The sequence below is a fragment of the Pelophylax lessonae genome (genome assembly GCF_965119305.1).
Source record: "Pelophylax lessonae genome assembly, chromosome: 1".
NCBI lineage: Eukaryota > Metazoa > Chordata > Amphibia > Anura > Ranidae > Pelophylax > Pelophylax lessonae.
The window spans coordinates 685,420,433-685,433,434 of NC_138768.1; the positions used below are offsets into that span (position 1 = coordinate 685,420,433).

The 13,002-nt window shown below is 39.2% G+C and overlaps 1 protein-coding gene across 2 annotated transcripts in view; it reads right to left on the bottom strand.

The window, feature by feature from the left end:
* FSTL5 (follistatin like 5) overlaps positions 1–13,002 on the bottom strand; it is a gene marked incomplete at its 3' end in the record, with an annotated part of 983,490 nt that overhangs the window by 479,268 nt on the left and 491,220 nt on the right. For both annotated transcript variants that reach the window (XM_082261833.1, XM_082261832.1), the window contains exon 5: positions 1,180–1,376. In XM_082261833.1, coding sequence (XP_082117959.1) covers positions 1,180–1,376 — 197 coding nt within the window. The remainder of the gene's footprint in view (positions 1–1,179; positions 1,377–13,002) is intronic.

A 13,002-nucleotide genomic window follows, 5' to 3' on the forward strand; every position in this document is an offset into this window, starting at 1 on the left:
CTAACTATACTCTCCAAAATAGGAATAGTTGAAAAAGAGACCTTTATGGCCAAACCTTGAACCACAAAACCTTACACCCACTTTAACACACAAAAGGTGTGCAGGGTCCTATAGTAAATTTCCTTTTAGAAAGTGACAACATCACGAGCAAAAAATCCTACTACCTGCCAGCAAGCAGCAGAGAAAAGCCCTTGATCTCTGGGTGGAAGCAATGGCCTCTTTACAGGTGTCACACATCCTGAGTGAGGACTAGAGTTCACCAGTCAACAGGGAGCAAAAGCTTTGCTAAGTATTGAGTTATAGGTCTGAGTATATATGCCTGGGTTTAAAAAAAAAAAAACATTGTAAAAGGAAATTTGCATTTTTTGTTTTGTCCCAGAACCAAAAACGTTCTTTTTTCTTCTAAAATGAAATATGATATATAGACAGATTATTATATATGTGAAGATAATTTCTAAACATTAATGCTTTAATGTGTTAATAGAATTTTAAAAGTCCTTTTCTATCTTTTTAAATGTGCAACCTTTGGCTTCAAAGGTGCAAGAGCTGCTGTTCTCTTAGGGTCTGTTCACATATATGCGAATTGGATGTATTTTGAATGGCATCCAATTCACTCAGTATGTAAACCAAACTGGCTTTCCATGGAGCCAGTTCACATATCTGTTGTGCAACGACAGTGCTAATTCAGTGCAATTTTAAAAAGAGTCCTGTGCATTTTCTGAGCACTGCTGTGCAAGTCGGTTTTCAGTTTTATACACGTATTGAGAATAAAAACAGCGTGGGGTTCCCCCCCTAATCTATAATAAAAGATCCAAATTTTAGAAACTATTTCACAACAGAGCATTTCATGCTTCAAAGAAAATACAACACAAACGAATAAACCATCAATAAGAAAACATGGGCTGCTACATTGTTCTTTTAAGTTTTGTCTTTGTTTTTCCTTCTTTTTTCATATTGCCGTGCCCAACTGAGGTTGTATTTGGAGATTGGTAGATGGATCTACACTTTTATAAATTTAGTTCATATATTGTCTTTGAGCTTTATGGGGTTATGGTACTTTTGGGGTGCTTTTTTGGTGGTGAGTTGCAAGTTCGACATTTGTGTAAAGCTTGTGATACTGTGTTGAAGACAGTGTAATCACATTGTATTTGAACATTTAACCTAACAAGCTAACTTTACCTGGGTAATTTCATTTGTGTCCACTAATCCATTGCTGTCACTGTCAAAATATTTGAACATCTGATCCACTAAGATCTTTTTAAGACCGAATTTGTCCGTATTTTCCTTCTCACTTTCCTTTCTGGCTCGCTTCTGGTTCTGGGAATCCAGTAATGCATTCTTCATCTTAATATATTCTGTTGATTTACACTTGTCTCCTAAATAGACACACACAAAAGCATAAGTCAGTAAATAATTCATACCAAATGCACAGCAAAACAGTTCAAAACAAATATGTATGTGCTAAGATAAAATGAATATTGGAACAAAAATACTTTTTTCAAAAGTATAAGTATAGTAAACTGTGTAAATATAATTTACTTAACCACTTTAGGACCGGAGGATTTTCCTGCTTAACATCCAGGCCACTTTTTTCAACTTGGCACTGCGCGACTTTAACTGACAATTGCGCAGTCATGCAATGCCGTACCCAAACAAAATTTATGTCCTTTTTTTCCCCACAAACACAGCTTTCTTTTGGCGGTATTTGATCACTTCTGCGATTTTAATTTTTTGCAATATTAATTAAAAAATTGCGAAAATTTTGCGAAACATTTACATTTTCTACTTTGACAGTTAAAAAATATCCAATATATTCAATTTTTGTCATATAGTTAGGCCAAAATGTATTTAGCTACATGTCTTTGACAAAAAAATTCTCAATGAGCGTATTTTTAACCACTTTAAGACTGGAAGATTTTACCCCATTCCTGACCAGGCTATATTTTGCGATTCGGTACTGCGTTACTTTAATGGACAATTGCACAGTTGTGCGACACTGTACCCAAATTTAATTTATGTCCTTTTTTTCCCCACAAACAGAGCTTTCTTTTGGTGATATTTGAGCACCGTTGCAATTTTTAATTTTTGTAAAAAAGAGTGACAATTTTGAAAAATAAAACAATATTTTTCACATTCTGATATATAACATTCCCCCAAAAAAATTGTAAATCAAAATGTTTTAACATTTTAGGCCAATTTGTTTTCTGCTACATATTCTTGGTAAAAAAAATCACAATAAGGGTATTTTGATTAGTTTGCGCAAAAGTTATTGCATTTACTAACTACAGGAAAGATTTGTCATTTTTATTGTTTATTTTTTTTTTACTAGTAATGGCGGCAATATGCGATTTTTTTTGCGGGACTGCGACATTGCGGCAGGCAGATCGGATGCCTAACTGACATTTTTGACACTTTTGGGGGGACAAGTTACATTACTACAGTAATCAGTGCTATAAATATGCACTGTTACTGTAATAATGACACTGGCAGGGAAGGGGTTAACACTGTTGGTGATCAAGGGGTTAAATGTGTGCCTCATGCTTACTGACGTGTGTGGGGGGAGGGAATTGTGTGACACAGACACAGATCGCAGGTTCAGCTATGCTGAATCTTGTGATCTGTCCCTGCCTGTCACAGAGGAGATCCGCCCGCTTTGTTTACACAAGCGGGCGGATTTCCTCACTCTTTCCCCAACGAATGGGGGAGAGCGGCGGTGATCACTGCATCTCCTCCCCTGGCCCGACTCCCGCTGTGTCTGAATACAGCGGGAGCGAGCCCCCGGCAACGCGCGCAGGGAGGAATCCAGCGTCGTAGGTCTACATCGCTGGACCAAGCCGAGCCGCTCTGCTGCAGTAGCAGCAATGTGAGTGGTCATCAAGTGGTTAAAATCCAACTCAAGACATTTTTGTTTGGGTTTTGATAGGGAAAGGGTTAGAATCTCTTAAGAGATATTAGTTGCTATGATCTGTATCTCATTTCAACTGTTTGGTAACCTGAAAAATCACTTAGAGTTATGTAACTATTACACATTTCCCTCTAGCTTGCTAGTCCCATAGGCTACATGAACACATAAAATCCTGGTGTCTGTTACATGGACCTACCCTCATGAGAGCAGATACTGTTGATAAAAACATCTGTCCTGATCACTCCTTGAAATAAAGCAACATTTAATGGGAAATGTTACCTTCTCCATAAGTCTTCATTTTATGTATCTATTTATTTAACATTAAAAGTATTAGCAATTTGTATTAGCGATAAAATAAACCTATTATCCACTTTAACAGAGACTATAAATCTTAGTAAAAAGCTGCATAATGATTCATGCTAAACAGATTTTGAATTAGGTTTGATTTTCAGCTAATTAGGTGGCTTATCACTTACAACCAGACTACAAACAATTTAGACCCGGTGTGTTATGCAATCCATCACCATACCGCCTATCATCTTGCATTTCAGGTCATTCCTCAGGTGTCAGCTTTGCACATGTTGCTTTCATTTTAAAAGCCATCTCCCAATAAAATGAAACCTCCATTACAAAATGTGTTGCAATACCATAACTTCTTAGTATATTTTCCAATTTGAATAGGTTTCTTTAATATAATCTTCAAATACAATGAACACAAAAAACACAGAAAAGCAATATATTCAGCAAAGGGGTTTTCAACAATATCAGGTATGGTATAATAATTAGGTTTTAGCACACCTGAAGTATGCGTAACCCTCTGACATAAATGATGGCAAGCCCTTCCTCATACAGTATGTATACATCAACAGTTCAGTAAATGTTTAGTGAGTTCTCATTTACTGTGTGTGTGGCGAGTGTAGAACTTGCTCAATGTGAACAAGTTAAATCTTCCATTTGTATTGGATGTACTGTGATGGATGCCCTTTAATGATTTGTTTTTATCCTATATATAGTGATGCTGTTGATTTCTTCTAAACATATTTATATTGTGCAAAAAACTTCTGTCAGTCATTTGTCAGCTTCCATGCTTCTAGTGTTCAAAGAAACAATTAGACCTCCAGAAAATCGAATTTACCTGACCTCCATGTGCACTAATCAGTTCATGTCAGCTACTTTTACTGTAGGCAGTAACCTTTAATAACCAACAATCAAGGAAGATCACACACACAAAATGAGATTGTTTCCTTAGAATTGCTTATAGCATTCTATAATTTGGCTTAACATTTGGCTGTACTAAACGTGGTCAAACTGATCTTGGAAACATGTTCTCACCACAGCCACACTATAAGCCTTTAAGCATGGTAAGCTTAAACAATCTTGTATGAAGTGGGGAGCGGAGAGGTGCTGGGTGTGGAAAAAGTGCTGGCTTAGCAGTGGAGGAACAACATTGGCTGGAATCAGTTTTCTATGCTGTCTGTAAAGAGAAAAACAGAGTGCACTGGATAGTGCAGATGAATCCCCTCCCTTAATTTCACAAATAAAAGCAAATCCCTCCGGGTGTCAGGTCACATCTTTCTGGTGTAAAACCAATTTTCAATGAAGAGCTTGCAAAAGGAGAGGTAGAAGCCAAGATGTTGAAGCTAAAGTAAACATTAGATCAGCCCATGGGAGATGTACCTGATCCTGCAAAGTAAGACCCAGTGTGTTATGCAATCCATCACCATACTGCCTATCATCTTGCATTTCAGGTCATTCCTCAGGTGTCAGATTTGCATTTGTTGCTTTCATTTTAAAAGCCATCTCCCAAAAAAAAGGAAACCTCCATTACAAAATGGGGGGACTGAGAATCCAGGCTGAGAATACCTCCACTGCCATTTTTTAGGGCCCTTCCCCAATATTAAGGAGACTGCGATATAGGGGCAGGGTCCCAAAACAGCCTTGAAACACCATGATAGTGCATCTTGATCATCATGATAGTGCATCCTGATATGATTCAGTGCAAGTTATTTTGACATCTTTAAGATATGACCTGCCACTTGCTGAGAAATATTTTAGCATGTAATATGCTCCAATAAAGTCATAACTTTGTATGTGCAATTTCTTTCATATTTGATTAATTAAAAGGTGATGTTTCTGTGTTGTCCAGTGCAATCTGTTTACTTTCAATTTTTATGGCCTTTGAATATGTACAGAGCAGGAAAGGATGCGCAGTTTTGCCTAAAATAAGCACTGGTGAGGCATGGATCATTTGAAGATATTTTTTCGTTTCTACCTGACTGTTTCCCTTAGTCAAAGCCTACTAACCTAGGGGGTACCCACAAATATTACATTGGCACTGAATCCATCCAAATATGTTTATAGTGGATTACAGTTGTGCCTGTCATCGCTTTCTTATGATTGCCCTGAACCAATAAGGGCACTGCAAACCTTCCCAACTGCATTTTGTGATTTTCACCTGCATAAAATGTGTTAGAAATTTCAGTTCATTTGAAACATGAGGCATTTGGAATGGCACTGCACAGGTTAATGCATGGCCTCTGAGAATTGTATTTTCCTGAGAAGGAACTACATGTGCCACAACCCCTGGGTCTCTTAGTCTAGTAATGGTGCAGCTGGGAACAATTAACAGAGCTTACCATGGTCGAAGAGATGTGTTTGTTTCATAAAACATTTGTAATGTAACACAGAGAAATGGCTAGGCATGCACTTGACCTGGAACAAGAGGTTGATTGTGCTGCTTGTCAATTGCAACAAAGTAGGTGGATTAATACAGGGAGATATGTGTTTGTTGAAAGAGTATACATGGCAACATTTCTTGTTCTTTTTACATATTTTTGCTTAAATGCATTGTACAATTTCAAATGTTTTTGTTGTTTTATTTAGGTATTAGTGCAGTTATATATTCCATGATGTTTTCTTGTCTTATCTTGGACTCACGTGTGGTGGCTAAAGTTTATAGTGTAATGGCTGATCACTTCCCTATATCCATGTATTAACCAACCTAGCTTGCTTCTTGTTCTTGGTAATACAGTGTCTTGTCCAGTGCATGCTATGCCATTTTTTTTGTGTGTTGCATTACAAATGTGGGAGGGCTAACATGATGAGACATATCTCTTCTCTTCTCTTCTTTTCATTGCTGTATCTGTTTGTGTCTGCTGAACACTAGACAGAAAGACCCTAGGATTGTGGGATATATAGTTTTTTTTACTGGAAGTTCCTTAATGTTTGAACACAAACAGAAACTTCTGACACAGGAATGTGAAGATTTACTCCACTCCACTCAGGTGTATGCATGGGGCAACAAATGACACCATGAAACTACATGGTCACTGAGTGGATTTAAAAGGGAACCCGCACTTATTCACTGTCAACTATATAATGTACAACATAGTTTAAAGAATGCAGGGGTCAGGAGGAGCAAGTAATGGAGTATAGACTGCAGCAGCCAGAGTGAGAGAGAAGGATATCAAAACATAGGAAGGAAAAGAGAGCAAGACAAAGAGAAAAGAAAAAGAGAGGGGTGTCCCCCTTTTACACTAGCATCTCCCCTATACAGTCCCACTCTTCATCAATAGCCCTCACATACCTCTGTGTCACTCTCTACACATCAGAGTCCTCCTCCTCAGATGAGAATTCTGCCTCTCTTCACATCAGGAGCCCCCTATACATCATAGTCTCCCTCTCTACATCATTAATGCCCTTATACATCAGTGAAATAGAAGAAACAGGAAACCCCCTCTGGGACACCACATACCATCATACTGTAGCCTACATTACACAGTCAGTTACCCCAAATACTACCCCTAAAATTACACACACACTGCACTCAACATTACATATAGTATTCCCCACACTGTGCCCTTTGTAGTATGTCTTACACTACACAGTCAACTGCCCCATGGAAGACACCGCATTCATATCACACTATATTACATCCTGTATCCCACTACAAATTGAACACAGTCCCATTCTCCCATTAGATGCCCCCCCTTCACTCATCACCATTATCTTGCCCCAGATTACAGTAGAACCACATTTGTGGATGCAGCTTTAAAGTAATGGCTCAATGCATATTTGGGTGAGAGGTTTGTGTTTCTCATAATTTCAGGCTTTAATTAGGCCCCAATACTCAGTGCTGCTAACTAGCAGCCCTGGGTATTGGGGACTTTTTTAAATGTATTTTGCAGTGAACTGCCCATCACATTTGCACTTTTCTTTTGAGTTTTAAATTAATGAGCTGCTTGACATTTTCACTTCAGTTTGAACATTACTAATATGTCAGTTTAGAGGAATCCTTGCAAGTGATAACTTAAATTTCTGAACAATTGTATCACTTGTTCTTTCTCTAAGATTTACCAACATGTTTAAAAATCTCTAAATCATTAAAAGACCCTTTTCTTTAAACAAAAAAGGGAGCAAATCCTCTGCTGCGTGTAAGCCAAATTAGCATAATCAAGTACAAGACAAAATACCTGCAGCTAAGGCATCATTATGCCAGTCAAAGCAGTGGTGGTCATTTTTTCATTTTCTGTCATCACTGTGTTTGTTCATTTTTTTACCATTGTAACTGGAATTCAGTAGTGTTTGTTTACCTTTTATTTGACAAAAAATATTCATATATAATATTTAAATGTAATCTTTAAATATTCCAGCACTGATTCTAAATCAAGATCAGGTAGTTACATATGATGTTTACATGGTCACATGCAACATGGTCATATGATTACATGGTCATAAACCAATCCACTAAAAACCACACTTGACTAATACCACTGGGCACCAAAATCAAGTACCCTGTCCAAGGCATTCTGACCCCTTATGTGTACTGGAGGTGTTTAAAAGGCTGATGAACCTTCAACCTTAGGATCTTGACTTTAAGTGAAATAGAGCCAAAACAAGCAATAAAACACTTAAAATCATTCATTATTTACCTTTATTTATAGACATTGTGCTGAAATTCATTTTCAGAGTTCAGAAGGTAGGCACAAAAATATATTTTTTTGAAGTTACAGCACAAGTAAAATAATTGTTACAATGACAACTAGGAAGTAAAGCATCATCATGTAGCTGCAGAAAACATTTTAAAACGCTAAGTGACCTTGTTAAGACAGGTGACAATTGGGTTGAGAAAACACAGAGACAGAGAAAACCAAATATAGGCTGTAGGCCCATACTTTAGGTTAATGAAAGAAAGGTGTATGCCACTATATATAAGAAAGCATGTATGGAAAAAAGAGACCATTGAGTCCATATTCCCTGGGGACCAGAGGGCATGAAGGGCAAATGTAGAAGAAAGCAAGTGAGCAAGTGATACTAATATCCTCAAACCCATCGAATAGGACAGAGGATCATAACATGTTTTTAATGAAGAGGGGGACTGGGGGAGGGGGGGTCACTGGGGAGAGAAACCTGTCAGTCTGAGCCTATAAATTTTAACAAAAGGGGAAAAACGATGGCTGTAAATTTCCAAAGCAGGAGGTTTCCAGGCAGAAACTCAGCATGAAGAAGAATACAAATAGTTCATTTATTTCACACAAAGGTATTGGCCTATTATCCAGATAACAGGGCATGGTGTACCAATCCTCGTAAGCATAGGGAGTTCATAAGGTGGATATTTCAGAAAATCTTAAGGTAGCATCTATGAAGAGCTGCCACTAGAGAGCAAATTGTTTTGAGGGAGTGTGTGTGTCAGTAATTCAAGTTGTTCCCTATAATGTAAGAGCTTTAGTTCCCTCTATACCTCCACAATAGCTAGAGCTTATGGGGAGGTCCAATGCTTGAGAATGAGCATCCAAGCCACCAGGAAGCAGATAAATATCCACTGTGGAACAAGCTGTGGATGGTTTAATGGCTGTCCTTCTGAACCAGAGAGACCACTGGCATATCCAAACAGGAGCAGAATTGAATCCTTAGGTATCTTGTGTTTTGTCACCTCTTGTACATAGGAAAAGATCTGGTCCCAGAAAATAGATATGACAGGACAGGACCACAAATGATGGTAAAGTGTTGGTTGAGTGGCTTTGCACAGTAGACAAGATTTAGTTTCTAAAGAGTCTTGCAAAATCGCGTAGGGCATGTCTGCTCTAAGGATTAGCTCCAGGATTCATTTGTAATTTACTACAGGGTTTTGTTATAGCTTTGTAAAATATAGGTTATGAGGTCGGGAACAAGAGAGTATTTGTTCCATGATTTCATGGATGTGTAAAAAAAGAAAGTAGAGGATTGTAGAAATTGAATATCGAAATCATTTTGTCAGAGATCAGATGGTCTAAGAAGGATGTTTGAAATCTCAGATGTTTTTTTTGGACACACTTTGCTGACAAAGCCTGAAAATTGTAGAGCGTAGAAGAAATGGTGGCTGGGTACTTAATTCTGAGGCAAAGGATGAAAAAAGATGTAGATGTTCCGAGTTGACGTTGTAAAAGGGAAGCAGCACATTTTAGACCCCAAGTTTTCCAAATAGCAAAAGCTTCATAATGAGAACTTTGTAGGAACATGGGATTGCCATGTATTGGTAGGTAGGAGGAGATGGGTGGAGAGAGGCCCATTTGCTCTCTCCACACAATCAGTGTGTCTTGAAGAAGCCAGCAGTGTTGGAGGTGGGAAGATAGTGATTTAATATTGCTATGCAGAATTGAAGCCTGGTCGAAAAGGTGGTCCTTGGCAGATTCCAGATCATAATTAGTATATTCTGATGACTAATCTAAATCTAGAAGTAACAAGCATGACAAATAATAGAGTCTAACAAAAGAAAGATCCCCCCCCCCCCCTCACTCCTTGGGAGATACAGCTTGGTCAAAGAAATGCGGGCTTTTTGCGATGCCACAGAAAAGCCACAAGAGCTCTGTTAAGCGTTTGCAAAACTTTATTTGTAGGCAGAAATAAGTAGGCAAGGGAAGTTAACCATTTTTAGAAGTGGCATCTCCCAAAGAGTGATAAAGCAAAGTCCATCCACACTTTCAGTTCACCCACAATCTTCAATATTAGTGGAGGATAATTAGGATAATATACAGAGGATTGCTCCCTAACTATTTTTACTCCCAGATATGTAATATGTTTAGAGGCTATGGGAAAAGGGGAAGAGTGCACCCAAGATTGCTAGTTATAGTTGCTGAGAAGGAAGACCTCACTTTTCGAAAAGTGTATTTTCAGGCGGAACATAGGCCAAAAGTGTTGAAAGTCTATTGGATGGTGAGAATGTCTGCCAGGAGGCTAGAAGTGAAAATGAAGATATCATCCACAAAAAATGCCACCTGTAGTTCCTCACCGTCCAATCAAAGACCAAGTAGTGGCACTGAATAGCTAAGGTAGTGGGAAAGTGGTTCAATAGCCAGGTTAAGGAAGCCACAATTTTGGATAACATTTTGGAGTCCACATTTAGCAAAGAGATAGGAGCCAGAGTCTGTTGGATCCTTCCCTTTTTTAGCAATCAATTTTATATGGGTTTGGTGGCCCAAGGGAAGATAGGCACCCCCCACCTATATCTCATTGTAAACCTTCAGAAGTGTGGGAAAGATGCAATCACTGGACAATTTGTAAAACTCTCCTGTGTAGCCTTCAGGGCCTGGGGTTTTACTGTTGGAAAGATTTTTAATAGCCACGTCAATTTTATAGTGGGTAAAATTACCAAACCTAGGAAGTTGTTGTCCTGTTGTGGGTTTGTGGGGTCAGTGGTGTATAGGGCAGACTAAAAAGGACTCTAACAGTGTGTGGGGGGCACAGTCCCCAGTCACAGGATAATCATGCTCACCTTCCATCCCAAATCTGCTGAGCCAAATACCTTACCCACCCATAGTTGTTAAAGGCAAAAATAATCACCTGGGGACAGATGGGTTTCTTGTAAAAGAGCTCTATCTGTTTTGGTCAGGTGTCTCAAGATTTCCATTTTTTTTTGCCAGGGAGCGTAAATCCTGAACATTCCAGGAGATTATGTGAATAAGTAGAGCTAAGAAAAGAACATAGACTGATTTTTAAAATATCCTCAGTTATAAGTGAGGACTGATAAGGACTCACGTGCCAGAGGTCAGGTGTATTGGTACACTTGGGAGTAAACAAATGGCATATTCTGCAGAGACAATTGGGAGAAAAAAGAAAAGAAACACAAAACTAGAACCAATACAAAAATAAAAATAACTGGAACAGATTGAGACTTCACCATTCCCACATGTGCTCCTTCTAACCTGCACCTAATTGTGAGCCTATTGCCTGGGAGGAGAAGATCAAGCCACAGCCCTGTAAGGTGCACAATAGATGAGAAGGGGCAACAGAAGTATAATGCATGCTCTCCCCAGTATACCTATAGGTGCAGGGCATAATAAAGGGTCTTAGGACCATTAGCAATTCAGAAAAAGGGAGTGTAGAAAACATCCTGCTTTCACTGGGGTATGAAAAGAAGAGCTGCTCCCTGCTCAGGGATTGCAATCTCAGCATAGCGGGGTAGGCTAAAATGAACCATAAGCCTTGTTTAAAAAGAGCAAATCATTTAAAAACTCCTTTTTTCTGTGTGTAGTCTGCAAATTTCAATAGCTTGTGACCATCTATTTGACCAGAATGGGTTTTGTGGAAGGTCTGAAGAATAGCCAGCCTGTCTGCATAATTTAGATATTTGGCTATTGCTGGTCTAAGAGATTTGTGGTTATTTGAGGGAGCACCTAATCTATTTGCTCATTCCTCCATACATTGGTCAAAAAGCCCAAGGGCCTTAGGGGTGTGAACTGCACTGAGGTGCAGGAAAGATCCTACCTAATACGTTTCTGGAAGTCCTATTATCCTTATATTGGTTCTATGGGAGCAATTTTCCAGGTCTTCAAGTTTTTCTTGGCTGACTGGGTGCATTTGCTGTTTTAAAGTGGCGTTGTCTAGTACAGCTTGTCTTCCAGGGTAGAGATGCGGAGTTCTGCCTAATAGAGCCTGAACGCCTCGTCTCCCAACTTCTTACGAAGTTGCTCTATGCCGTGGCCAAAGATTTATCCATAGCTGTGGTAAAAGTAGGTGGGAGGAAAACTGCCACAGCCTGGGAAATGTTTGCATGTGAATCCACCCCATTTGCTTCTAGCGGCTCTGGAAAGAGCATGTCCATGATTTATGTCTCAGTGGCTTTCCCAGTGGTCATCTTTGGTCACTCTGCTGTGGGACCCAATGCTGAGATGCAGGAGAGAGAGACGGCAAGCAGGAGCAGGAGCTTGTGAGAAATCACATAGTTACATAGTTACATATTTACATAGGTACATAGTAGTTGAGGTTGAATAAAGACAATAGTCCATCCAGTTCAACCTGTGTAGGCGCACGTGGCCGTAATCATCTCTCATACCCCTTAATGTTCTGATCCTTGAGATGTACATCCAAGAGTCTTTTGAAAGTAGCCATACTTCCCGCAGAAACTACCTCTTGTGGTAGAGAATTCCACAATCTTGTAGCCCTAACAGTAAAAAAAAAAACCCTACGTTGCCTAAGCGCTTGTGGGGAACTGTATCAAACGCCTTAGCGAAATCCAGGTACACCACATCCACTGGTCTAGAGATTGGTTTGACACGAATGCCCTTTAGTAAACCCATGCTGATTACTGCTGATGATGTTGTTGTCTTTAGCAAATTCTACGATATAGTCCCTTATCATCCCCTCCAGAAGTTTACATACTATCGATGTCAGACTGACCGGCCGATAATTTCCCGGGACATGCCTCTGCCCTTTTTTGAATATCGGTATCACGTTAGCTTTCCTCCAATCCCCCTGTACATTTCCTGTCATAATACTGTCAGCAAAGATCAGGAACAGTGGTCTAGATATAGTTTTACTAAGTTCTTTGAGTACTCTCGGATGTACGCCATCCAGGCCTGGTGATTTATTTGTGTTAATTTTATCCAGCGGCAAGTCCTGTGAATTACTGCTAACCATACAGTCATGGTCAGTGTAACCCTCCTTTTCCTGTGTAAAGACTGAGGAGAAAAAAGCATTAAGCACGGTTGCCTTTTCAGTGTCCACTGTATACATCCTCCCCTCATCGTTAATTATGTGTGCAACATGCTCTGCCCTTGTTTTTTTGCTGTTTATATATTTAAAGAATTTCTTAGGGCTCTTTTTACTATCCTCCGCTATTT